At 52.9% G+C, this 27,440-nt stretch overlaps 1 protein-coding gene across 1 annotated transcript in view; it reads left to right on the top strand.

Annotated features, from left to right (window-relative positions):
* The first annotated feature begins 788 nt into the window (after positions 1-788).
* USP40 (ubiquitin specific peptidase 40) overlaps positions 789-27,440 on the top strand; it is a 52,816-nt gene continuing 26,164 nt past the window's right edge. Inside the window, exons 1-15 of the mRNA XM_044673388.1 lie at positions 789-987; positions 2,624-2,691; positions 4,430-4,543; positions 6,176-6,340; positions 6,840-6,986; positions 7,533-7,676; positions 9,461-9,589; positions 11,975-12,079; positions 13,578-13,685; positions 15,636-15,969; positions 19,086-19,167; positions 19,472-19,646; positions 21,973-22,057; positions 23,337-23,407; positions 24,590-24,918. Coding sequence (XP_044529323.1) covers positions 789-987; positions 2,624-2,691; positions 4,430-4,543; positions 6,176-6,340; positions 6,840-6,986; positions 7,533-7,676; positions 9,461-9,589; positions 11,975-12,079; positions 13,578-13,685; positions 15,636-15,969; positions 19,086-19,167; positions 19,472-19,646; positions 21,973-22,057; positions 23,337-23,407; positions 24,590-24,918 — 2,255 coding nt within the window. The remainder of the gene's footprint in view (positions 988-2,623; positions 2,692-4,429; positions 4,544-6,175; positions 6,341-6,839; positions 6,987-7,532; positions 7,677-9,460; positions 9,590-11,974; positions 12,080-13,577; positions 13,686-15,635; positions 15,970-19,085; positions 19,168-19,471; positions 19,647-21,972; positions 22,058-23,336; positions 23,408-24,589; positions 24,919-27,440) is intronic.

The following is a 27,440-nucleotide window of genomic DNA, read 5'->3' as shown; positions in this document are numbered from 1 at the left end:
GCAGCAGGCTCGGAGGGGAGGAAGTGAGCCCAGACCACGCTGCTGGGACTCCGAAGCTGGTTGCATTCCCCCCCTTTACAGAAGGGGGCGCCAAGGCCTCAAGGGAAGGACTCTGAGCGGCCCTGGAGGCCGGAGGGCCCCAGTTCAAATCCAGGCTCAGACCCTTCCCAGCTGGCTGGCCCTGGCCCCTGCCTGCCCCTGGGGCTTCCCCTGTGAGATGGGATCGTGGGTCTAGGCACCCGTTCTTATTACTGGTACAGGGTTACTGCTGTGAGGCTGGCCCTTGTCTAGGGAGTCAGTGTCTGAAGTAGCAGCCGGGCCCTCCTCCTTTGGCTCTGCCGGCTCCTGGTGTAGAGCATCCTGAAGGGATAACGTTGTCTAGGCTCTGCCTCTGGGGTCATTCCTGGTGGGGAGACCCTCGTCAAATCTGACCTCAGACACTTCCTAGCCATGGGACCCTGGGCAAGTCCCTTCCCCCCAATTGCCTCAGTTTCCTCATCTGTAAAAGAGCTGGAGGGGGCAAACTGCTCTAGTATCTCTGCTGAGAAAACCCCAGGTGGGGTCCCAAAGAATGCCCCTCTGAATGCCAGCCTGGGGCTCTCTCCCTCTTACTAGTGACAAGCACCCGGAGGCTTGTGGGGGCTAGCTCCCCCTCCCCGCCCCCTGCAGCCTTGGGAATGGCATATGTTCCCTTCAAGGGGAGGGGCCTGGCCCCGGGGAGAGGCTCTTCCAGGCCTGTGTGGTCAGGGGTCTCTCCTGTTTTTCAAGGGCAGCCTCAGGCCTTCAGGATGTTCGGGGACCTGTTTGAGGAAGATTTCCCCTCCATCTCCGAGAGCCGCTGGGAAAGAGGGAGGAAATCCAAGGCCCTGCACCCCGAGCCCTCCCCGCCCCGGGGCCTCACCCGCCTGAGCGGCCTCCAGAACCAGGGGGGCACCTGTTACCTCAACTCCCTGCTGCAGACGCTGCACTTCACCCCGGAGTTCCGAGGTAGGTGCCTTCCCCCACGGTAGCCCTTTATTCTTGGGGCTCTGCAGCCTACGTGAGGGGGAGCCGGGCCTCTGGGGCTCCAGGGCTTCAGCTTCCAGGCCTGCCTCTGATGGGCACCAAGGCTGCCACCTCCTAGGCCTGGGCCTCGGCTTCCTCACCAGCCGGCCGCCTCCGAGCTCTCATCGAGTCTCCAAGGGCCACACGTGGAGCTCAGGACAGACGGTATTTTTGGTGATTCCTGTAGAGCAGCCTGAAGGCTTCTGGGTAGACTGGACTGTCCGGTGTCTGGGCGGCCTTCAGAGCATGTCTGACCTCCGACAGAATATCAAGGCAGGGAGGGGGGATGTCCCTGCTGCTGTTGGGAGTGTTTCTGTAGCCCCAAAAGGAGAGTATGGAGGCTGGTGCTCACCCTCTCCAGTCTTCCTCTCTCTGTGTCTCCCTCTTTCTGCATCTACTCTGTTTCCATCTCCCTTTTTATCTGTCTCTGTCTCTGTCTCTCAGAGTTTTAGGATTACACAGTCTACATTTTTTCCCTTGACCCTTCCAGTCCAGTGAGGAAGGGGGAGCAGGAACATGATTTTTGCCATTTTAAAGACAAAGAAGCTGGGTAGAAAGAGACTCAGCCAAGGTCCTCTGTCCTTGGGGGGAGGGGAGGGAGGGAGGGACAGATGCTCTGCAGCACTGTCCGTGGTCCTGGAGACCTGCTTGGGTGGTATCTGATGGGAGGATGCTGGAAGATAGCTCTGCTTGTGGCCAGGCAGGGGCTGGACTCCGGGAGGGGAATCTCTTCTCTGTTTCTGGGGCTCCTCAGGGTGATAGGATGGTGTGCTCCGCCTTGTCTCTCTGCTCACTCCGTTAATTCCCAAAGCAGCTGGTGTCCTGGTGCATACATTGTCAGACGTGGGGTCAGGAAGCTCTGAGTTCCAGTCCAGCCTCAGACAGTTCCTAGCCTTATGAGCCTAGAGCAAGTCACTTGGCCTCTGCTGGCCTCGGTCTCCTCCCTGTAAGAGGAGCACGGTCCTCTCCTGGGTGCTCGTGGAGGGGCGGATTTTAGGGCCGGGTCTGACCGCTCGCTCCAGGCGCCTCTGGGGTCTGCTGAGGAAGCCCCGGGGGAGCACAGACAGGAAGAGGCAACCAAATGGCCCTCCCTTTGGACAAACTCCACTCACAAAGCAGCAGCCACGGGCCCGTCCCAGGGGGTCACCGCAGGCTGGAAAAACTGTCGGAGAGCTTGTTTTAGGGCCGATCTTGCTGCTGCTCAGTTATCGTGTGACTGTGAGCAAGTCCTTTCCTCCCAGGTCCCTGGGGGCCTGGAACTTAAGCTGGAGGGCACCTGAGAGAGAACGAGGGCCGATGCCATGTCACCCAGGCTGAAGGGGCTGCCAGGGTTCCACCTGGAGCCTTGGGATGGCTCCCCCCTGCTCCCCAAAGGGGGATTCTCTTCTCGTGAGGCCAAGGAGATGGAGAGGAGGGCTCTTCCTCGCTGGCTCTACTTCTCCCCTTGCCCTTCCCTCTTGTTTCCCAGGCTGCCTCAGCCTTGTCCTGGCTCCTTGGCCCATGGAGGTGGGGGCCTCTGTGTGGGACCCTGGCCCGGGTCTAGCATGACCCGCCTTTCCTGTGTGCCTTTGCTTTGTAGAAGCTCTGTTTGCTCTGGATCCTGAAGAGCTCGGATCTTTGGAGGACAAGGATGACCCTGATGCCAAGGTACCCGAGCTGCCATTCTGTTCCCATGAGCCTCCTGGGAGGACGGGCTCCTCTTTCCCCTCGCTCAGCCATTGCTCATTGAGCCATTTGAAGACCTCCCTGCAGTGAGAGGAGGCAGCACGTTTAGAGAGCAGTTCATGGGAAAGTGCTCTGGGGGTCTCACAGGACCCCAAGCTCAGCATGGAACAGGGCAGCCTCCAAAGCTCCTGTCACTGGAGGCAACGTCCGGGCTTTGGGAGGTGACAGCCTGACCACTGTCTGAGCTGACTGCACAGGTTCCGAGCCTATTTCCCCTTGGATCAGCCAGGACGTCCGTGGGGGCCTCACGTGAAAGGCTGCCGGGTAGCTGTGAGCTGCCTTTGGACAGCTTAGGGTCTGCCGTGGGCCTTGATTGGGACGGGCCCGGGGAGGGCTTGTGGGCCTTGGCTGAGACTGGTGCCATGTGGATGTCTCTTGGAAGGCTCCGGGCCAGGGAGAGCAGCCTTTCCTGGCATGAAAACCAAGCCCCTTTACAGTCCCAAAATGGCGCTCTGGCTTACGTACACCCTCCTCCTGCCCTCGTGGGCAAAGGCACGTCTTAGTTCATGACATTTGCACCCCTGATGCCAGCCAAGCCCTTGGTTTGGCCATCCTTTGGTGGGGAGACAACCTCCATTGCTATAAGGAACTCCTGGTGGAGGAGGGAACTCTGTGCCAGCCCAGGCGGGCACCCATTCTCCCACCTGTAGGCAGGGTCAGAGCTAGAGTCCGTTGGTGCTCTGGCCTCCTTGTTGTAGGCTGGCTTCTGAGGAGAGCCCAGCAGGAACACACTTCCTGGCTCGCAGGGACCCGAGAAGGCCCCCAAGACTGCTAGAAACCTCGTTCATTAGGCCCAGCTTTCACTTCTGTCACCATCCATGGCCTCTGCCGGTGTCTGCACCCCCCACCGAAGCTGTCCTAGGTTTACAGGCTTCATAAGTCAGTGGTGCCGAAGCAGTGATCAGTCTTTGGCTATCCCTTTGGGGATGGCCTCCACCCGCTTTGGCCTGCCTCGGTCCTTGGACAGCATAAACGCAGATGATCCTTGGAGGCCGGCGATCCCAACTTTGTGGGTCCTTTAGATGAGGAAACGGAGGCCCAGAGAGGGAAAAGACTGAGCTCGGGTCCCGTGGCTCCCCAGGGCAGCTCTTGGAGAGCAGAGGGACAATTCTGGCCCCACATGTGTTTGATGAGTGACTGTTGGGGCCCTGCTTCCTTCCACGTGGCGCTGGAATGCCTGGGCCATCGGGAGCCAAAGGCGCCCTGAACAGCCAGAGCTGGCCCTGGAGCCCGGGGAGGCTTCTCCTTCCCCACTGCTGGGCAAGTTTGGCCCAGATTTCTGGAGAGGCTGGCAAGAAGGAACCTGATACCATGCGAGTCCTCATTCCCAGGGTTCAGAGACGACAGTCCATCTTTGCTCTCTGGCTTTAAAGCACTTCTCTAGGGAAGGGCAGAAGCCCTCGAGTCCAGCACCAGCTCCTTTTATAGATGAGGAAACTGAGGTCTGGGGAGGGTAAATGCCCAGGACCTTGCTTTGCAGAGCTTGGATTTCAGTTTCATGTGTGACCCCTCAGATTTTTTCCTCTGTCCCTCGATGTTCCCAGGGAAGGGGAGGGGAAGGAAGGGAGGCAGCCTCGGCTCCTAGGCGGCGAGGAGGCCTTTTGCCAGTCTCCCACCTATCTGGGGACTAAAGAGAGGTGTGTGTCTGTCATCTGTCCAGGTGCGAATCATCCCTTTGCAGCTACAGCGGCTGTTTGCTCAGCTCCTGCTCTCAGACCAGCAGGCGGCGTCCACCACCGACCTCACCGACAGCTTTGGCTGGAGCAACAGTGAGGTGGGCTTCCGGTGCTTTAGGGGCAGCGTGTCTGGAAAGGGTCTGGCAGGATACCTTTGCTTTGTCCCTGGAATGTTATGTGGGCTTTTCAGGTCAGCCTGGGGGCTCCCCTTTAGCCCTTGCCAGGACAGGGGTGGGCATGAGTGGGAGGAGGGAAGGGGGCACAGAAGAAATAATGGCCAGGCCAGGCTGGTCTGGTGGGGTGAGGCTCCAGAGGGTCTCAATGGACTGGAGTCCTGACCCAGCTCTCTACAGGCAACCTTGAAGGGGATTGAGCCTAATATGGAGAGGCAGCCTGATGCCACTTTCAGTAGCTCCTAGGGACCGGGTTCAAGTTCTGCCTTAGATATAGGCCATCTGGGCAACTCTAGGCAAGGCTCTGGGCCTCTCAGGTTCCCCTGGGCCTTGGAAATCCTGGCTTGTTCCTGGAGTAGTGCCAGCCATGGCATCAGGACCTGGGGCTTTGTATCCCAGCCTGGTGGCTACTTGGGAAAGTCCCTTCTCTTTGCTTTCTCTTTCCTCATCTGTGAAGTGGGAGGACTGGTCAAGCCAACTAAAAGCCCGTAAAGCATGTCCTCCTTTCAGAGCCTTGGGGTGCTGATGGCCTGGACTTGCTTTGGTATGTTTCTTTTTTTTTTCTTTTTTGCTTCTTCCTACTTGGGAAGAACCCTAGAAAATCTTGAAAATGTCTTTTGGGCATCTTCCTGTGCAGTCTATTGAACGGAGGGAAGAGTTGGGCTGCTGATTAGCCTGCGCTTTCATTGAACTAGGGACTCCCACATGAGAACGCTGCCTGCCAGTTTGTGCCATGTGGCGTTTCAGAGATTGCCTGGAGCCCCAAGTGTCAGGGCAGACCTGAATTTGGCTTGGCGTCCAGCTTTCCAGCCATTACACTTCACCTCTCCCTCCTCAGGGAGAAGCTTAGAAACCCAGAGTGACCCTTCCACAGAGTCCCCGGTGCCAGCTCCTCCTTCTGTCCTTCCCCAGCTCTCTGGCCAACCCATGACAGCCCCAAGAATCTGCTGACTGAGTCCTTTTTCCCCATGATCAGCCAGGGGCATGATCTCCTTGCTTGCTCTCTTGCCCACTGCAGACTCCAGCTCTTACCACCATCGAGCCTCCTCTGCCTTTACCCTTCCTCTGTTGGGAGGCCCTTCTAGGCAGGAAGTGCCTTGTGTAATTCCCTGTCTGTTCTCCATTGTCTTGCTGATCCCAGATGTTGGTTCATTAAAACAGGTCTCCAAGGCCCTCTCCTGCTTGTTGATTCTAGTTGATTGGTTCATTAAAGCAGGTCCCTTAAGGCCCTCTTCTGCGTGTTGGTCCCAGCTGATTGGTTCATTAAAGCAGGTCCCTTAAGGCCCTCTTCTGCGTGTTGGTCCCAGCTGATTGGTTCATTAAAGCAGGTCCCCAAGGCCTTGGCCTGCATATACTTGGCTAGTTTCTTGCTGGTTGGTTTCAGGAGTCAAGTAGGAAAGTTGCAATTCTTGCTCGTTTTCCTTAGATTCCCACTTGTCTGTCACTCAGGCTCCCCTTCCTACTTGGTCCCTGTATGACTAGCATTTGCCCGGTCTGGGTGCGAGGTGGGTGCTGTGGGTGCGAGGTGCCCGTTCTCTGGGACCTTCCTTTCTGCAGGAGATGAGACAGCATGACGTACAAGAGCTGAACCGGATTCTCTTTAGCGCCCTGGAGAGCTCACTGGTGGGCACCTCCGGCCACGACCTCATCCAGCGCCTCTACCATGGCACCGTGGTCAACCACATCATGTGCAGGGAGTGCGAGAATGTCAGCGAGAGGCAGGTGGGCCCCCTGACCCGGGGCCCCGGGGTGCCGCTCTGGCCGGGGGCCAGACAGAAGCCAGGATGTTCGGGGTGGGGATGGTGGGGCCCAGGGCCACAGCCGGGGCATCCCACCAAGGGCTGCCAGCCCTGTCCGTACGAGGAAGGGCTTGAGGGCAAAGGCAGGAGTTAAAGGGTTCTGAGTCGTCCTGTCTGGGGAAGCCCAAGCCCATGGGCAGCCGTAGGTTTTCTACGGAGCTGCCATCAGGGCCAGGGGTAGAAGCCCGGAGGACCCGGGTTCTCGTGTCACCTGTGCGGGCCCTTCCTGACTGGGAGACCCCAGAGGAGCAGCCTCGCTTTCCCGCTTTGTCCATTGAGGGGCTCTTTCCAGGCCGTCTGTGAGGCCATTTGGGGTGGGCTGGTCATGAGCTCCTTGTGCTGGATGGGGCCGCTTGAGGCCACGGACTGTGGGTGTCTGGGTCGGGCAGCACGAGCAGGCTCTGTCCTTCCCTGGGCTGCAGGAGGACTTCCTGGACTTGACGGTGGCCGTCAAAGACCTGTCTGGCCTCGAGGAGGCCCTTTGGAGCATGTACGTGGAAGAGGAATTCTTTGATGGAGAGAACCTGTACCACTGTGGAGCCTGCAACAAGCTCGTCAGCGCCGTCAAGGTGAGGGAGGGAGCATGGCCTGAGCGCCCGCTCTGTACCCAGGAGGGCGCCTCCAGCGGCAACCTCCACTTTACAGATGGGAGACTGAGGCCCAGTCTGGGGAGTGGTCTTTGGCTTCCTCGGGCCTTCTGTGGCCAGGCTGCACTGGGCATTTGGGGGTGCCCAGGATGCCCTCTGACATCTCTGATACTACCATGTTGGCGTGCCTAGGCCAGGCTCACCATCACAGCTTAATGCCCGACTTCACTGGCTGGGATTGTGGTCCTTGGTCCCTGCTTGGCCTCAGTTGTCTCCTCTGAAAAGTGGGGGGGCTGGGATCGTGGCCCAGGATTCTCCCTGCCCTGGGCGGCCTCTCTTCTTGTGTCTGTGTGAGGACGAGACACCCCATGTGTGTGGCCGAGGAAGGGGCAGCTCCATGGCCTATGGTGCCAGGTCTCCCACACGAGCGAGGGCTGGGAGGGGAGCTGTGGGCAGTGACAGTGGACAGATGGGGCCGGAGGCTTCTCTGGGGTAGCCCCTTTCTCAGATCTGGCTTTGTCTCCACAGTCGGCCCAGCTACGGAAGCTGCCCCCTTTCCTGACAATTTCGCTGCTGAGATTTAATTTTGATTTTGCCAAGTGTGAGCGCTACAAGGAGACGGGCTCCTACACGTTCCCTCTGCAGATGGACCTGAAGCCCTTCTGCGAGCAGGTTGGCACGCTCCCCTCTGCTCATCCCCTCGGGGCTCTCCCGGGGGGCCGTGTCCCCTGGCGGTCCCCCACCCCTGGTCACTGATGAATAGGGCAACCGTTGACCCAAATGCCTTGCCTAGGCCCTTGGGCCCCTCAGATTCGTCCTGGGGGCAGACAAACACACCCACCCCAAACCCCAGATGGGTGCTGGGTCAGGAGGCCTTGCAGGGTAAAGTGAGTGCTTTTAGCATTTACTTCAGAGACCCCACAGCAGCCCTGAAATGTCCCTCGTGGAATGGCAATCTTCTTCCCTTCAAATGTAGGCAGGTAAGTGGTCCTTCCTGAGCTTGGAGAGGGGAAGGCCTGGAGTGCAAATCCTGCCAAGACTACACTTCCTGGCTGGGTGACCCTGGCCTTTGCCTGCGTGTGCGCCTCAGCTTCCTCATCTGTAAACGGGCACCACAATGACTCTTCCCCACAGGGACAGTGAGAGGGTCCAGGGCTTAGCTAAAGGGCAGCTGTTGTTTGCACCCTCCTTGGTGAGCTGGGCCTTGTGCTCTTTCCACATTTGGTGGGTGAGATTTGGCTCTTACCACGGCCACGTTTCCTGGTGTCTCTGCCTTTGGGGCGGGAAATGGATCATGAGCAGAGACATTCCCTGGCCTTGGCCTTTGGATTTGGGGAGGGATTAGAGAGTTTTGCTCAGCAGAGGAAACTCTGCCCTCCTTTGAATTCTGAGTCCTTCAGCCTCAGCCGTCCACATTCTGCCTCCTCTTTGCTTTCAACCAGCTTCACGATAAACAAGAGCTTCCCCTGTAAAATGAAGCTTTCTAGAAACTTCTTGGGCAAACACTTTCAGAAAGCGAGCGAGAGAGAGAAGTGGACGGGATTTCAGATTGAGGGCGGGCCTGGGAGTGGCGGGTGAGCTTTGAGGGTCAGAGGTCTGGGAGTGAAGGCAGGACCGGCCAGAGTAGGGGCTCTTCCCCTGGGGCTCCACGAGCTTGGATGGAACAGAGTCCCCTTGGCCTCTTCCAGCCAGCTGATCATGTCTTTCTGGGAAAGAGTCCACAGACCCCACCAAGATGGCTCAGGGAGCCGGCTGTCCCCTGAAGAAGGTGAGGAGCTGTCTGGTCAAGCCCAGGCTGGGCATGAGCCACTCTCCTTCCCCCTTCTCATTCTACCGAGGAAGAAAAGGCAGACTTTGTGAAGTCTGGTCAGGGTGCATCTACGGAGTGTCCAGCTGGGAAGTCAGGGAGCCAGTGACCCGATCCCTGGCTCTGAGCTGGGGAAAGGCAGACAGACAGACCGACCTGGGGGGAGCCAGTTAGGGCCTGTGACTGGGGGGACCTTCAGAAAGGAAAGGCGGCCACCACACAGGACTCCCATTCAGGTTTGCTCAGCCCTGTACAAATATGGCCCCGTTGGATCCTCCCAACAGCCTGGGGCGGGGAGCCCTTCTGATCCCCATTTTACACACGAGGTGTCTGAAGCAAACCGGTGGAGTGGCTCGCTCAGGGTAATTCAGCCAGTCGGCATCTGGGGCTGTATTTGAACCTGCATCTTCTGCCTCTGGGCCCGGGGCGCCCACTAGTGGCCTAGAAGAAGTGTGGGCTGGCACGCTGCCAGCTGTGCCAGATTGATCCGCCATCAGTTTGAAGTGATGGTTCGAAGTTTCTCTTTAAAGAACTCCGCCTCGTTACGGATCAGCAGCCCTTTGCGAGGACTCCTGGGGTTCCGGGCTGTCCCCCCGTGCTCTGGGCCTTCCCAGTGACCACTGACACGTTTTCCTTCTTTTCCTTTTAGAGTGAGTTGGATGACTCAGAGTATGTGTATGACCTCTTCTCTGTTATTATACACAAAGGTGGCTGCTATGGAGGACATTATCATGTGTATATTAAAGATGTTGACCAGTTGGGAAACTGGTACTTGGAGGTGAGCGTGCGCGCCGGCCCCGGTGGGCTGCTTATGGGAGGGGGAGGGGGCGGGGACCCTCTTGGGGTGCTCTGGGGCCCGAGGAAGTCAGATTCCATTCCCGGCGAGGCAGCCCCTGCCACAGCTGGGACACAGTCCCTTGAGGAAGAGAAGGAAGCAGGGGCAGGGAGTGGCCCGAGGCGAGCGGAGGCCTGAGGACCGCCTGGGGGCCCCTGGAGGACGGCACAGATTGCTGAGCCAAAGCTGAGCATCCCCCTTCCTGCTCTGGCTGGACGTGGGGGCTGTGGCCAGGCTACAGGAGCTTTCGTGTTTTCCTTTGCTCCACATGCTGCCCGCTCTCTCTTTGGGGCCTTGTTTTTCTTTCCTGCCTTGGAGTGTCCCATCCTGCTTGGCCTTGTCACTCCCATTCCTGGAGCTCTCTTTTCTTTACGCGAGCACCGAGGAGGTCCCCAGCTTTGAGGGCCGGTCTTTTCTGGATGTGGGGCCTTTGTATGTGCCCCCCTCAGATGGGGTGGGCCTCGTGATGAGAAGTAGTTCATGGGGGATGGGAAGGCCTCCACAAACCCCTTGCTCTCACGTAGGCACCGGGCTACGTGATGGGGGTACGAATGCAGGCACGGGAGCCAGGTCTTGTCTCCGTAGAGCTTCCATTCTGAAGGAGCGATGGGCAGGGACGGATGGTCTGGTGGCATAGATCTGATGGTGGTTGTCGAGCCAGGGCAGGAAATGGGGTGGGTGGAGACAAGAAGGGCTCTTAGGAGGATGACTGGCCAATGAGGATGGCACCAACTGAAGAGGGTGACCCTGACCAAGGAGGGCATCTATGACGGGTGAGCATGACTCCAGCTGATGAGAGTGACTCTGACCCATGGTGACTGATGAGGACAACCAACCATGACCATTAGGATGGCCATGAGCAGTGAGGACAACCCCAACGGAGGAGGGTGACTCCGACCCATGAGGATGGCCGTGACCGATGGGAACTCCACCCCTTAGCTGCAGCCCAGCCGGTGAGAGGCTGCAGGCCCCCTTCAAACACTTCTGCTGCCTCAGACAGGGTTCCCTGTGAGTGGGGAGGCCCAGCGTCACTGCAGAGGGGTGGACTGGCTGGCTGGCTGGGCCTTATTGTCCCATGGCACCTCTGGAGATCGGGGGCACGACGCTCCTGAGATTCTTCTTGAGGACATGTAGAAGCGATGGTCTCTGTTGGAAGCTACCCTGTTGCAGACGAGTCACTCGATTCCAGACTTGAGCTCTCGAGGCCCAGGCAGTCTGAAGCAGTCCTGCCCAGCAGCTAGAGCTGGTCTGGATAAATATGGCTTTCCCTGTAGGAAATAGAAGCAGCTCCTGCCAATGGGGGCGGGAGGGGGGGAGAGCTCCAGGCTGCTTAGGAGAGTGGCTGGTGGATGACGTGGCAGAGAAGATGGTATGGCGCTGGCTCTGGGGAGTGGCGGCCTTCTCCATCCAGAAATATCCCACAAGCCAACAGAAAAGCTTGACCTCTTGAGCTGGGAGAGGCGAGCACACTTCCCGCTTGAGTCCTCCGAAGGGGAGGGCAAACCAGCAGGCGACACACAGGGCAAACGCCCAGGGATTGCCAAGGTTGGGGGTCAGGCTTCCCTGACAGGATTGAGCCTGGGAGCTGCCTCTTCCCCTTCTGTGCTTTGAGGCCCTGGAGGTTTGGTTTCCCCTAGCTTTCCACTCAAAAGCCCTCTGCCTCGAGCTGATTTTGGACAAAGAGGGCGGCAGTCTTTTCCCCGCACCTTGGTCAGTCCTGAGATGTTGTTGGCCAGAGAGCCAGGACTGAGCCTATGAGGACCAGCAGGGGTGAATCGAGGCCTCTGGAGCCCTTTCTTCCTCAACTAGCGCATCTAACAGACTTCAGGCTGAGAAAAGTCAGTGGTGGTCAGGAGAGAAAGGTTTAGAAAGGCTGATCGCTAGGCCTTCCTATGAAACACTTGCTCTGTGCCAGGCCCTGCGTCAAGCATGGGGATACAGAGAGGCAAGAGACAGTTCCAGGCTGATATGTACCACCATGCTCTGGGCAGGCTTAATGGGAAGCCTTCCTCGGAGGGCGGGATCTCCCGACGGCACAGCCTTCCCAGGAGGCCTGGGGCCTCTTCCCTTACGCCTCTGCAGGCCCCTGGGCTGGGGCTGGGTCTCCTCAGTTCAGCAGGGGGCAGTGATCGGGGCTGGTTGAAAAGCAAGGGCAGACACCGTGCCTGGCCATCTCACGTGGATCTCGCCTTGGCCCTTGCTTACAGTTTTGCTCGTCAACTACCCTTGAAACCTTGGGAAGGCCCTCGTTCACCCACCTGGGTCTTTGCTCTCTCCTGATGGAGACCATGTTGGCACCATTGACCAGGCTGTCCTTGCTTTGAGCAGGAAGATGAATCTGAGCCGGTTGCAAAGGCCAAGAGTTTGAAAGAGCTCCCCACTATTCAAGAAACCGACAATCCGTTAGCCGTTCTCAAAAACATCTTATCACAGGTATGTGTTATGGGCCTTGAAGCCTTCCTCCTCTCCCCAGGAGGCTGGGCTTCCCAAGGGTGGGTCTCCCTTCGTAGCCTCCCATCCCTGTGCCCGGCTGCCTTTGGACAGCAGGCATGCCATCTGTGGCTGGGCTTTGGGCTCTCCATGGAGACCTCGGGGGAAGCCAGCACCGGGGTTTGGCCTCCCTGTGACGTTCAGTTGGCACCCGCCCGGTGTTGCTCCCATCGGTGATGCGTCTGGCGTGTGGCTGTTGGAAAGCATCGAGTTCTAATCAGGAGAATCCCATTGAAAAAGGGCTTTTGTAATTCCAGTCCACAAACACGAGACCCTTCCCGTGTGCCCGGTGCCATGTACACATGTGCCTGTGCCACCTTTGAGGAGGGGGCCAGGATCAAGGGAGGGGGAGAACTTGAGCAGGCCTCAGGGAGGAGGTGGTGCTTGAGATTGGCCTTGAGGGGAAGACCATGTCCAGCTGGAGGCCAGGCACGTGAAGGCAAAACATGTCATTTCCCTCAGGAGAGCGTCCACTCCTCTAGGGGAGGGACTGTTTGTCTTTCTCCTGGCATCCTGGGCTCCCAGCACAGTGCCTGGCACAGGAGCTCTGCACACTAGTAGCACGAAGCGCTTTAAGGTTGGCCGAGTCCTCGAGAGGCAGGCTCTCAACCCATGGTGCCCATGACCCTGGGGGGGAAGGTGGGTCAGGATCCCCCCGTGAGGAGGACAGTGGGTGAAGGTGAGCAGGATCCAGAAGGGCATCAGGAGGGCCTTGTGGAACCTAGACCCTGGGGAAACTGAAGGTTCTTATTGGTGAAGAGATAGAGCAGGTGACATGGCTTGAGAAGATCCAAGGCCGGGAGTGAAGGACTGGCTAGACAGAAGTTAGGAAGGGCGCCTGCCCACCTGGCCTCAGGGAATGAGGACTTAGAGGTAGGCACGAGAGTGGCATGGGGAGGATGGCAAGGGCAGAGCCTGGGATGGCCCAGGGCTCAGGAGCTCTTGGCCTGGCAGCACGGGGGCCACCAAATGGTCCTCAGTGGTAGGGGATTGGAAGAATAAGAATAGTCAATATAATGGACTGCTCCGTCTGAGCAGGGCTACGCGGGGCTGCAGGAGGAAGGAGGGACAAGGGAGAGAGTGGGTCTGCCCGGGATGGATGCTCTCCAGATGCCAGGCCAGTAGGGGGGGAGCAGCCATTTGGCCCTCTTGCCAGCCCAGGATGAGATGTGATGAGGACGCTCCTCGTCACAGGATGGGGACCCACAGACCTGGGGTGTGCTGCCAGCACCTGGGCTCTGGGGCCAGGCAGGGGTGAGCTGGGGTGGAGCCGGGGGCCTGCCTGCTCAGGGCACTTGTTGATGAAGAGCCTGGCAGGCACCTCCCTGAGGGCATGAATGAAGTGCCTTCCTGCCTCAGCCCTCGCATCTGTGTCCTTCCTGTTCTTGCCTGGTTCTTTTTGCCCCTTTGATTGTTCTGATGTCTTTTCATCTTTCTGAAGGAGGAAAATCACTTAATTCCTGTGGACCAGCTGGGTCAGAAGCTTTTGGCAAGCATAGAAATATCTTGGAACAAGAAGTTTCGGAAAGAGTACGGGCCCCTGCTGAAGGTAACGCCACCCCGCCTGCCCCGGCCACTTCCCCAAGGCTCAGGCTGGAAGGCTCGGGCTGCAAGGCTCGGGCTGGGGCGCGTTGGTCCTGGCCGTCAGAAGCGGAGGGAAGACTGCCGTTAGCCTAGAACTTGCCCCTTCCTCAGCCATAGTGTCCGGCCTTGTTTGCTGGCCTGAAGGGAAGCTTGCTTTTATCAGCCACACAGGGAAGCCTGGCTTCCCTCTTCTTCAAACTCTGTGCCTATTAGGCCAGAGGAATTGGCTTCTGTGATCTTAAATTCTGCCTTCCTCGAGGCCTTCGCTTGGCCCTGGGATACTTTGGGTACAATAATATCATATAATAATGATATCATATAATTATAATATCATATAATAATAATAAACTGTGCCAAGTCCATGGTAAAAGATGAGGCCCACGTCAGGTCCAGCCTTCGTCACCTCGGTCATCGGCGTGCATGAACTGTCCAGACTTCCCGTTCTCACATCCATCTGCCCAGGCTGTCGGCACCTGCTGTGCATCTAGTATGTGGGCTTGCCTGGGGCAGGTCTGCCAGGCAGGCGGTGCACCGGGATTGCTAGGTGTCAGGCTCTGGGGGTGCAGAGAGGCCCAGAGAGCCTTGTTCTCGAGGAACCTCCAGTCTAAGGGAGGAGGCAGTGTGTACAGACGAGATCTAGGCGGGATAGCCTCGAGACCATCTTGGGCGCTCGGAGAACGGGGGGTCAGGACAGGCTTCCAACAGAAGGTGGGTGTTTGCTGGGAGCTGGAGGTGAAGGGGAGAGCATTCCAGGGGGGCCAGAGAAAAGGCCCAGAATCTGGAGATGAGGTTTGGGAAAGTAGCCAAAGGCCATTGCTTTGAAGAGAGGTGGGAGGGCTGGGTTTGGGGCTTTAATCCTGAAGGTAATAGGGATCCACGAGAGTTTGGAGCAGGAGACACGCTCAGATCTGCATTTGAGAAAAACCCCTTTGACAGATGGGGGGAGGATGGGCTGGAGTGACCCAACAGGACAGCCTTCCCCTGAGAGATTTCCATGGGGGTCTTGGAAGCCCCGGCCTGAGTTTTAGAACAGCAGCCAGCTCAGAGTGCCCCAGGTCCGGTCCTGTAGAGCCCAGGTCTGCTGGCTGAATGTGGGAAGCAATTACAAATCAGCGAGGGGCTTCTGGGCTCACGGTTGGCCCTTCCCTGCCCAGAAACGATAGAGATTAGTCTTGACTTGATCCTTGTGCCCAGGGCTAGAGGAGCCCAGCATGGGACAGAGGGTGGATAGAGCACAGCATTTGGGGAGGGCACCGGTTAGGGAGCAGGGGCTCGGGGGCCCAAGGCCACAGCACTTGCCAGTTACTTTAAATGTGCATTTCTCTACTAATTTGGAGCATTCCTTCCTAGGCTTGTGGATGGCTTCGCATGCCTTCTGTGCATTTCTTTTGTCTAGTTGTGTGTTAGAGAATAGCTTTTCCCCTTAGAAATCTGAATCACTTTGGCACACAGCAGGCTCTGGCTGGGATGTGGCCCTGGGTCGGATGGATTTTACTTCTGGCCCTCGCCTCTGATCCATCAGCCCTCTCGGGGCATCCAGAGGAAAATCCCTTTGATGGCCACGTGTCTATCATTTCTGGATGGGGAAGGTCCATGAGCCAGTGGTCACAGCAGAGGATACCAGACTCATGATGCCCTTTGTCTTAGAGACCTTAGCCCTCAAGGTGGCATGACTTCTGGGGTTTGGAGGAGGCCTGGCTTCCCTCTGACCTCTCCCTTTCCTCCCTTGTAAAATGGGCCTACAAATCCCTGTGGTCCTTATCCCCCAGGATCCTTGTCAGGTTCTGATGACACACTGTCTGTCAAGGCTCTGGGCAGCCCTGTACCCTCTCTGGGCCCTTACCGTGTGGGGTTGTTGGGTAGGTCATTCCAGGCCACACTTAATTGGTATTTTTATTTCTTGCTTCCCTTTCAGTTTTTGCAGGCCCACTCAGATGTGTTTCTCCTTAGCTCTAACCCCAGCAAGGTCTGTCTAAGGAGAGAGGCCAGCCCTTCTCGGCCACCTCCAGATGAGCTCAAGCCGCCCAGCCCCATAGACCCTTTTCAGGACCAGTCTCCCCCGTCGTCTGAAGCAGATCCTGCTGGGGATCCCCAATTGGAGATCAGAGCCGAAGGCCCTCAGTGGTTTGATTTAAATGACTCCCAAGTGGAGCCCATCCAGGAGGCGGATATTGAGAAGCAGTTCCAGGGAAAAGAAAGTGCCTACATGCTGTTTTATCGAAAGACCCAACTGCAAAGACCTCCAGAAGGTAGGGGCCAGGGGACCATGGCTAGCTCTCTTGGCCTCTGTTCAGAGCATTAGAGACAAAGCTTGGGGCGTGGGTTGTATTAGATACCCATTGGGATTGCCCTTCTTTGAACACAACCTCAGGAACAGCTCAAGGAGGAAGGGGCCTTGAGAGAGGATCCAAACAAGGGCCCTGGGACTGTGTGCTCAGAAACCCAGAGCAGTAGGGAAGGGGCTTTGTTGAGCAACCCACTGTGTGCCAGGCACTGTGCCAGGCCCCTGGGCTTTGGAGACAAGCAGGGCACAGGCGCAGAGGTCTGGAGGTGGTCATTCCATGTTGACCAAGCAGGTTCAGTGCTGGGGTTGCTGTTTAGGGTTCTTTACAGACCCGCCCTTGAGTTGTCCAGAGGGTGCCCAGGTGGGAGACTCTTCCTAATATAGGGCACATTGGGGCAGCTAGTGGTCAGTGGACACAGTGCCCAGTCAGGAAGATCTGAGTCACACTGACTAGCTGGGGGACCCTGGACTGGGGGCTGTCAACCTCAATTTCCTCTTCTGTAAAGTGGGGAGCCTAATAGTACCTCCCTCCTAGGATGGTTGTGAGTATCAAATGAGATAAGATTTGGAAAGCTTATAGCAGCACCGGACCTGGCACACAGTGGATGCTCTTTTTTTTTTTTAATTTTTTTTAATTTAGAAAATTTTTCCATAGTTACATGATTCATGTTCTTACTTTCCCCTTCACCCCCCCAACCATAGCTGACACACATTTCCACTGGTTTCTTCATGTATCATTGATCAAGACCCGTTTCCATATTATTGATAGTTGCATTGGTGTGGTAGTTTCGGGTCTACATCCCCAATCATGTCCACATCAACCCATGTGTTTAAACAGTTGTTTTTCTTATATGTTTCCTCTCCTTCAGTCCTTCCTCTGAATGTGGGTAGCATCTTTACCATAAATCCCTCAGAATTGTCCTGTGTCATTGTATTGCTGCCAGTACAGAAATCCATTACATTTGATTTTACCACAATGTATCCGTCTCTGTGTACAATGTTCTCCTGGTTCTGCTCCTTTCACTCTGAATCAGTTCCTGGAGGTTTTTCCAGTTCACATGGAATTCCTCCAGTTCATTATTCCTTTGAGCACAATAGTATTCCATCACCAGCATATACCACAATTTGTTCAGCCATTCCCCAATTGAAGTGCATCCCCTGGTTTTCCAGTTTTTTGCCACCACAAAGAGCGCAGCTATAAATATTTTTGTACAAGTCTGTTTATCTATGATCTCTTTGGGGTATAAACCCAGCAATGGTATGGCTGGATCAAAGGGCAGGCAGTCTTTTAGAGCTCTTTGGACATAGTTCCAAATTGCCACCCAGAATGGTTGGATCAGTTCACAACTCCACCAGCAATGCATTAATGTCCCAGTTTGGCCACATTCCTTCCAACATTTATTATGCTCCCCTGCTATCATTTTAGCCAATCTGCTAGGTGTGAGGTAGTACCTCAGAGTTTTTTTGATCTGCATTTCTCTAATTATTAGAGACTTAGAACACTTTCTCATGTGCTCATTGATACTTTTGATTTCTTTGTCTGAAAATTGCCTATTCATGTCCCTTGCCCATTTATCAGTTGGGGAATGGCTTGATTTTTTTTATACAATTGATTTATTAGCTCCTTGTATATTTGAGTAATTAGATCTTTGTCAGAATTTTTTGTTATAAAGATTTTTTCCCAGTTTGTTGTTTCCCTTTTGATTTTGGTTGCATTTTTTTGTTTGTACAAAAACCTTTTTAATTTAATATAATCAAAATTATTTATTTTACATTTTGTAATTTTCTCTAACTCTTGCTTGGTTTTAAAATCTTTCCTTTCCCAGAGATCTGACAAGTACACTATTCTGTGTTCACTTAATTTACTTATAGTTTCCTTCTTTATTTTCCAGTCATTTACCCATTCTGAATTTATCTTGGTGTAGGGTGTGAGATGTTGATCTAAACCTAATCTCTCCCATATTGTTTTCCAATTTTCCCAGCAGTTTTTGTCGAATAGTGTATTTTTGTCCCAAAAGTTGGGCTCTTTGGGTTTATCATAGAATGTCTTGCTGATGTCACTTACCCCAAGTCTATTGCACTGATCCTCCCTTCTGTCTCTTAGCCAGTACCAGATTGTTTTGATAGCCGCTGCTTTATAGTACAGTTTAGTATCTGGTACTGCTAGGAGTGGGTGCTCTTGAAATGTGAGCTGCCACAGTTCCTGAGAGAGTGAAGGATCTGCCTTGGGCTTGAGGCCGGCCTGGCTTAGAGGTTGGACCTGGCTTTCCATCCAGATCTCTCTCAGCTCAGCTCCTCAGGGCCCTCCTTAAGCAGCAGATGGTCCAGGAGTGTCAGCCTGCACGAGGGGAGGACAAATCGACACCAAAAGGTGGTTAGATTAGAACATAGGCCAGGACAAAAGTAAAGACAGATCTCTGGGCTTTCTGGGCTCTGTCTGCTGCTTTTCCTCTTGGGACACCATGCACTTGGGCTGGCTAGGGAGTGGTCTTTAGTTGGGTCTAAGTCAGCATTTGGGGACCCCGCAAGTGCAAGGCATCATGGGCCTCTCTGGATTGAGGATGAACTTTGTCTCAGGAACTTGAAGTTTCAGTGATCTCCTTGGCCTATTTTCCTTCCTCCCTCCTCTCCTCTTGTGAGTAATATTGTAGGTTTGCCCGCTGTGAGCTGGAGAAGTAGCCTGGGCTGCTGCCATTTTCTTTTTTTAAAAATATGTTTTACTTTTCCCTAATTACATATAGACCCCCTTTAAAAATAACATTCCTTTTTAAAGGATATTTTGAGTTTCTAATCATGTGACAGTAAACAGTTTGATAGAGATTGTACATGTGCAATTGTGTAAAACATTTTTCTGTATTAGTCGTTTGTGCAAGAGATCTCAAACAAAAAAGTAGGAAAAAAGAAGAAAGAACATGAAACAGCGAATTTCAGGCTGCATTCAGCCTCTACCAGTTCATTCTGGGAGGGCAGATGCTGTTTGTCATTATGAGTCTTTGGGATTGCCTTGGATCACTGCATTGCTGAGAATAACCAGGATGTTCACAGTTATTCATCAAGATTAATGGAAGGTTTTGTTTGCAGCTCAGTCCAACCCACGATACAAGGTTCCAAGTCACCTGCTATGGGAAGCAGAACTGGCCAACAGGGAACTACAAAAAAAGAGGTGAGTCCATCGGTAGGTTGTGGACTTTCCAAAAGGTGAGGTGGACAGGCTGGACTGAGTTCTGCTCAGTTGGAAGGTGGTGGCCTTGGGGAAGGGGCTCTCCCTTTTGCTGATTCAGCCTGGCCAGCCTGAAAGCTGCCTTCAAGGGACCTTTTGACATTGTTCTGGATCCTTCCCACGGCCTGTGAGAGCCAGGTGGGCTGTGTACCTGCTGAAGTGAGTTTTGGGGGGCAGAGATACTCTTGCCATTATGGTAGATTCTTTTGGAGGGTCTGAAAAGTATTGATTCCTTTTTTGGTTCCAGGGCAGAATATGACTCTGCAGTTAATAATTTAACTCTCCATCTCCACCTGGGCTCTTCCTATGAGTTTTCTAATGGCGCCCTGCACCCCACTTCCTATAGAACAGAAAGTTATGTGTTGGACTTGACCATTGACAAAAGGAAAACTTTAAGTGATCTTCGGCTGTCTGTATTTCAGGTAAGGTACCTTGGGATGGACTCTAGCCTGGTTGACAGGGGAGGCCAGATTGCTGATGGCTGCTCCTCCTGTTTTAGACTTGGGGGTGGGGAGGGCCACGACCTGTGTGGGGAGAAGCACCTCAGGCCACCCTGTAGTGCTTGGAATTTCACCCAATAAATACAGTGAGGCCATTTCCTCAGGGTAGCATTATTAATTCTTAGTAGGGGCATGTGATCTCTCTTTTTTTTAAACCCTCACCTTCTGTCTTAGAATCAATACTGTGTATTGGCTCCAAGGTGGAAGAGCGGTAAGGGTAGGCAGTGGGGGTCAAGTGACTTGCCCAGGGTCACACAGCTGGGAAGTGTCTGAGGCCAGATTTGAACCCAGGACCTCCCGTCTCTAGGCCTGGCTCTCCATCCACTGAGCTACCCAGCTGCCCCCTGCATGTGATCTCTTAATAAAGGATTGGACAATCACACTTATCTGTGCGTGGAAAGATGCCAGCTTTTATATCAAGGGTGTCTTCCTTCTGATTAGCCTGGATGGTCATCCTTTCAGCCTCTCCTGGCAGTCTGATTGGGAGATTTGTTAATGAGGAGGTGGGCTCATGACTTCATAGAGGCCTCGAGGGAAGGATTTTGCTTAGGTGCGTGGATCCATACATCTTCCCCTACAGCCAGGGAGATGTGGCCCATCTGCCCTTCTCTGTACTCTGAGGAATGGAATGTCAGCGAGTTTACGAGAGCTAGCTTTCTCTAGCAGTTGATCCAAAGTTGTCCCAGTCATGCTTTCAGTGGCACTTTCCCCTCTCGCAGATCTGGTCACCCCAATTCTAGATGACACGGCTAGCAGGGCAGAGGGGTATATGCTTTTAAATGCCTTAGAGTGTATGAATCCTTGTGTATAGGTAAAGGAGGAGCAAATGCATCTGGCTGCCTTTTACCAATGACAAAGGCCTCAGCCCAGTGGCTGTAAATTACCTTCGCTTGACTTTCATTTGAGAAAATAAATGGATTCACATAGAAATATTGCTAATAAATAATACAATTAGACATTAATTTTCCTAAACCCTGAGCCCCCAGGATGGCTTCCTTCTTTTGGCTTGTATGTACCCTCCGGCCCATTCTTAGGAGACTGGAATAGTCTAGGTCAGTGTTTTCTTGCCTTGAGAGTGAAGATTAGCCTGGGGTCATGTTATCTCTTAGGTCTGTTTCATTAGCGATAATTCTACTGGCAAAATCAGGTGGTGATTAAATGGAAGCATTGGACTTAAGATAGTTTTCAGTGATCAAGGGCTTTGGAGAAATAGGACACTTGGCTTGTGTGTAATTCACACAGAAGAGCTAAATTTTATTTTAATCACTTTCAGTTAATGTGTCCTTCGAAGGGCAGCCTTGGAGGCAGGAAGCCCCAGGTTCAAGTCTTGCTTCTGACACATTTGAGCCAGGTGCTCCTTTTCATATCTCAGGGACTCTTGAAGAGCAATATCTCAGGGATATTGCAGAGAGAATGCTGACATGCATTGGCCAAGTGGGTTTTCCCACTGGTAATTCCCCTTACCAGAGGGATCCTAGGTTTGGACAAAAAAGAAGTTTTCATCATTGTTTTCAGTAATATCTCTAGAAGTTTGCAGCATTGTGGTACCATAAAATTAGACCTGGAAAGAAACTTACAGGTCATCTAGTTCAGCTCTTTTAATTTATAAGGGGGAAACTAAGTGACAGAGCTGGGAAGTGACTTGCCCACAGTCATGCAGGTAGTAAATGGCAGAGCCAAGGATTCAGTTCCAGGGCCTCCAACTCCAAAGACAGCATACTTCATACTGCTTCCAGGCTGCTGTCATAATAAGAACAAGTATTCAGAAATCCCTTATGTTTTTTTAGTGGGGGGAAAAATGGCTATTTGTTAAAAATGAGAAATGATGCTTACTTTTCATTTTTTTACTCAGAAGAAAATGTCTTTTTCAAGGTTAGATACTAGTCAAGCACTAGCTGAGCTCCTTGCTAGTTCTGGGACCTTTGGAAAATCCATAGGCATCACCTTTTGAACTCGGTGCTCATTGGTGAACTGTCCTCCCCTCCAGGGTGGTCTCTTTGTTCTGAACCAGCCGTGGTCAGGAAAATGGGGAGGAGGCCTATTAATCTGGGCCCCACTCACACCTAAATGGCAGCCAGCCACCTCTGAGTGAGCCTCTCTCCCTAGGAGCTCCAGAGGTTTATGAAGCAGGCTTCCAGCCACTGCCCAAGAAGACTCCAGGTTCTCTTTTCCACTCAGTTCTCTCAGGGGAGCCTGGAAATGTGGCTGGCTTCTGACTTTGTGCAGTGCTCTCTTCCTTTACCTCCAGCTCCTGGAATTCTGGGAAGGAGATCTGGTGCTCAGCCTTGCAAAGCTCGTGCCTGCAGGACTTCATGTTTGCCAGACCCTCGAAGGTAGGCCTGGTGTAGCTGCCCCTTGTCCTCCATCACTGGCAGTGACACAGCACTCCTGGGCCTTGAGTTGGCTCTCCAGCCTCTGCCTGTCTGCCCCTACCCCTTAGATACCTAAAAAGAGGTTGCTCTTGGGGGCTGGAGCTGGGCTGAGCCCAGGAAGGGCACAGAAATCATTGTATGGTTTCTGAAAGGTGACTGCCTTCACTTGGCTTAGAGGAGTCAGACAAGACCTTCTGAGGCCTCCTCCTTCCAGTGAGGCAGCCCTTGGCTCCTGACTGTAGCTGCCCTTCTCTCCCCACCACGTTGTGGGTTGGGAAGGTGGAGCCTTTGCCTGATGAGGCCACTTGGTTCAACAACAACAAAACAACAACCATTAAAGATGAAATGCAAACATGGGACAATCCTTGGCTTCTCGTAGCCTCCACCATTGCACGAGCCTTGGTTTGGAAGGGTCAGCAAATACCTTTTTGGCTTATATGCTGAGAGATTTTGCCCATCACCCTCCTCTGGCCCTCATCTTGTGGCAGAACTGAGAGCCAGCTGTAGACTTCCCTGTGTACTTCCTTTGGAAAGTAGGCCAGTGGCCACAGGGCACACCTGGGATCTTCCTTCCCTGCCCCTTGTCCCTCAGCTTACAGATGGGGAACCCGAGACCTCAGGAGGTGAGCTGGCATGGGAGCTCATGTCTTCTGCCTCTAAGCCCACAGCAGTTTCCATGGCCTCGTCCTGCCTGCCATCTTTACTCTTTTTTTCTATCTCATTACCCTCTCCTCAAGCCCTGCTGACTATGGAATCCAGCAGTAGGTCCACTTTGTGGCAGTCTCAGGGATTCTAAGTTAGAGACTGGTGGCCACCAAATGGGTCTGACTGTGTTTGTGCAGTCCTCAGTGAGACCACTTCCTCAATGCAGGGCCATTTCAACCACTAAAACCCAAGGATGGGGACTTGCTTTCTCTGCCAGAGGTGGGTCCCACTGGGGATCTCAGAATGAGCCCTGGAGTTCTCGGACACTACCTACTCCAGCGGGGAACATTGGCAGCTCATCAGACAGAAATTGTTTTGAGACAGAAACAAGGCTTGAGCCCTAATTAGGAGTTGGTTATGTTCTCCCTTGGGGGAAAATAAGCTTATATTCAATTGCCTTTGTCTTTCAAAAGTATCCTTACTTAGCTTCCACTTGAGTTTAAAATGCTTTGAAAAGTGCTGTGCACATAGATGAGGGGGACATTGTTTTCGATGACGGTGATGAATGGTTTCACTGGTAATCCCATCTTTGTAGGAGATGAACTGACATTGCATGAAATTGAAATGACCGATGGGGAAGACATCTTTGTGTGGAATGGGATGGAGGTAAAAAAATACTTCCGGAAATCTTTATTATCATTTAAAAATTTTAATATAATTGCAATAAGATAATCTGCTAACAGTATAAAGAATTGTTCTGGTATTCAAGAAGAATTAGGAGTTAGGAAATTGGGAAAAGATGGAAGGAATCTTGGCCACAGTACTGTTATCGACTTGCGTCGAGCGCCATTGCTCTAATTAATGGTTCAAAGCTGGGATTTGAAGATGATATGAATGAATAATTTTGTTTTGGGATGGCGACTTTGCATTTGTTGAGCTCATCCAAGAATTGGGGGACAAAGTATTTCTGGAAATGCCAGTTTGTTCATCAGGGCTTTCTGGAGCACCTTCTTAGTTCCTACCCCTGTACTGGGGTGTGTGCAAGCCCCCAGAGAAGCATAAGACCCAGTCTTACATTCCTAGAAGGAGCTTAACATCTCATTGGGGAGATAAACCAATTGGAGGGGCTTGAGTCACAACATCTCGCAGCAGATAATTGCAGGCCAAAGCGATTGGTACAGGCAGTAAGTGGATGTAATTGGGTGTTTAGGGTAAGGCCAGCGATTGAGGAAGGCTTCTTAGACACATGGGATTGGAGCTGGGCCTTCACAGGTGGGTTGGGTTTAGGAGTGGGGAATCAGCTGGGCATTCAGGCTAAGGCCACGGCCTGACCCAAGTTTGTCCGAGGGGGTGAGCGGAAGAGCTTTGGGAGACGACCTGCTAAGGGGGCTGGTTTGTGTTGGGTTGTAGCAGAATGGAAGGTTGGAAAGGTCGTTGGGAGAGAGCCTTAAATCACAGGTCGATGAGTTTGGGCTCGGTCCAGCAGGCAGCGGGGAGGCTCTGAACGCTTATGGGCAGGGAATTGAAGTGAGCAAGGCGGAGCTTAGGAAGAATGATCACCCATGGTATCTGGGATGAGTGGAAGGGGAGAGACTGACTGCATGTTGGGCTTCCATTGCCTTCCTCTTCCCAGAAGGGGCCAGATGAAAGTGAAAAGGAAAGGATGGGCGTGAGAGAGATGCTTAAGGAATGATCTGTTGGTCTGTCGTTATTCCAGAGACAACCGAGTCACATTTTCATTGCTTAGGAATAATTTGAGACTGTTAAAACTCCCAAACTTTGACTGTATTTGACTTGATTTTGACCAGTTAGGCTCTGACTCTCCTTCGTCTTGATACTGTTTCACAGGTCGGTGGCATCAGGATTCCGACGGGCAACGACACCGTTCCCATCCTTTTGAATATCCTTCAGCTGATAGATGACAACGACGAAGAAAAGGGGCAGCCATTTGTAGAAACTTGTCACGTGTTTCCCTCTAATGCCAAAGTGGGGACCATCTTCACAGCCCTCGCGTTCCCCGTTGGCCTCATCCTGTTGAACACTACGTGCTCTCGAGCTATCCAGTTAGAGAACTGGACAGTCATTCCCAAGGAGAACTTGGAAAAGACATTCAAAGAGCAAGGCCTCAAAGATGGCAACTCCTTGTTGATCTTAGACTCCAGCAGCTATAACCAAAGGTAACCGACTGACTCGGTCACTAGCAGGTGGGCCACTGCTCGGGGCAAGGCCGAGGGTGTCCAGCACTCGCTCTTGAACGACAGGCCTTGGTTTTCGAGACGCTGATTGGTTCTCAGTGGCTCTCGGACATGTGGCACATTGAGCAGGGATATGGCGTTACTATGGGCTAGACCAGTGATGGGCAAAGGCAGGCCAGAGGCGGCCCCCTGAAATGTTCTATCTGGCTGTGACGTTATTCCTCATCTGACCAATACAATGAAGCTCCGAAAGAGCCGCCTTAGAAACAGACTGACAGAGAGGCATTTCCTTTCCTTTGGCCCTTCTTTCAAAAGTTTGTCCATCACTGGGGTAGACTGTGAAGCAAATTTCTCTAATGATAGATGTTTTTCCATTACAAAATTGGGCATGTGTTCCCATAGCAACCGGCCACTCAGCAAAATGAGTGGAAAACGGAGAGAGACAGGAGTGCCCGCTGGCCAGGCCCCTTGGGGACTTGCTTTGTGGTTCCTCCAGGGCCCTCCCTGGCCAGCGTGCCTTCAGTCCTCATCCTTGTGCTGGGACCTTTGGGCCTGGGATGTAGTACTCGTCTCCTAGTCCCCTCCGGAAAATAAGGGACGTGCCCTTCCCCGAACAGTCCTGAAGTTTTCTGAGGTGGGATGCTGTGACCCAGGGGCTTTCCGCCCTTCGTCAGATCAGTGGATCGGGAGTTCAGAACAGGACTTTTCCCTCGACTGAAGGACGTCCGCATTACTTCTCCGAAGCTTCAGTCCGCAGACTCGAGGGACTAAGGAGATGGGTTGGCAGCACAACCATTAATGATCATTCCACGCAACAGAGACGCGGCGTCCTTTGTCTTTGGGCATTTTGACGTAAGACAAGTCTGATTTGGTATTATCATTCTGTAGCAGCTACTCTTTGGCTGTGGCCAGCCGTGAAGCCAAGACAGGTTCAGGGCTGGCCTTTGGTCCTGTGTGATTCCTTCCACACTGAAGAAGGTGGCAGGGGGAAAAGGGGCGAAGGGTATGAAAAATCACTGTTTTTAGACCACTGGTAAGCGGTTGATAAATCTTAACTATAGAAACCCCAAAGACGTTCTATTTAAAGAAGCGGATTACTCTGATACGGATATTCTTAAAATAACTAACCGTTAGATAGATCTTGTGTTTTTATGTCTCCTGAGTTTCCTCCTGAATTCTCTTTCCTCTTTCCCAGAGAGCCATCCCATAAAACAGGAATTTTTTAAATTTTAAATTAATTTAATTTAATTTAAATTTATTTTATTTTTAAAATTTATTTAAAAAAAATTTTTTAAATCCCTGTCTCAGTAGCATTTTAAGACAGAAGAGCAAGGGGTAGGCAAACAGGGTTAAGTGACTTGTCTAGGATCATATAGCTAAGAAGTGTCTTAAGGCCAGATTTGAACTCGTCTCTCCATGTTCTCTTACACAATTCTCCTCATTATCCTCTCTGTGACCTTCACTCCCTTGACCTCTTGCTTGTCTCCTATGCTATCTACCCGCCACTAGCCACTTGCTCTTCTTCCCATCTTGACTCCTTGTTGAACCAGTGTAATTCCTGTCTGGCCTCCTCTCTTAAATAAATCCCTGGCCCCTTCATCACATCACCAAGCACTCCAAATCTCAGCCGTGGCTCCTTCCCACTATTCCTGCTCCTAACAGATCAGGGAGAAAATCCCACAACTCTTCTCAGCGGCCCGGGACAGATTTCTTACACAATCCCAGTTGGGCCTTCATTGCTGAGAGGCAGCCCTGGCAGACCTCCCTAATCAGCTCTTTGCCCGCCTCTCCATTGCAGACTTTATTGAAATCTTTCACATACTCCTTTGGTCCTGATTCTGCTTCCGTTTGCCTTTGCCCTCTTATCCAGTGGTCTGGGTATTAACACTCTATTTGACTCCCGAAAAGGACGTTGGATAGAATACTTTCTCAGCTTTTTCTGTGTTCTTGGTATTCATTTTCCTGTGAATCCATCAGGCCTGGGAGCTTTACCCAGTTATAAGTAGCTCCTTCTAGCCGAAGCTCTATTTCCATAGTGAAGTTGGGTTAACCAGGATCTTTGGTCTAACGCTGGTTCGGGTTTTTCCTCTTTTGCTAATGTATGTTTTTAGGGATATGGTTTCCCTCCAATGTGGTTTCATCATTGCTGTTACTGATTGTTTCTGTGATTTCTTCTTTGACCCTCATTCTTTAAGGTCTCATTGTCAAGCCTTTTGGGACTGACTTCTGTGTGAACTCTGAACCATGAACTCGTTTTATTACTCGATGGTCTGTGAAAGATGGGCCTTTTCCCATCTTCGGCACAATTTCTGTGCCCTGAGAAGCGGATGGGCTTTGTCAGAGTTCCACGTGGTGCTGAGAAATGCATCCGTCCTGTAGCAGTCTCAGCTAGAAGATGCCACGAGTCTTCCAGCCCTCGTCTGGCCAACAGTCAGTTCAGTTCTGTGTTTTTCTTTTAATGGTCTCTAGAAATAGGTTCGTTTAGTTCCTAACTTGTGTTTTCC

The sequence above is a fragment of the Gracilinanus agilis genome, chromosome 4 (assembly GCF_016433145.1).
Source record: "Gracilinanus agilis isolate LMUSP501 chromosome 4, AgileGrace, whole genome shotgun sequence".
Lineage (NCBI taxonomy): Eukaryota > Metazoa > Chordata > Mammalia > Didelphimorphia > Didelphidae > Gracilinanus > Gracilinanus agilis.
The sequence above is the reverse complement of the archived record's forward strand: the minus strand, read 5'-3'. Positions and strand labels throughout refer to the sequence as shown.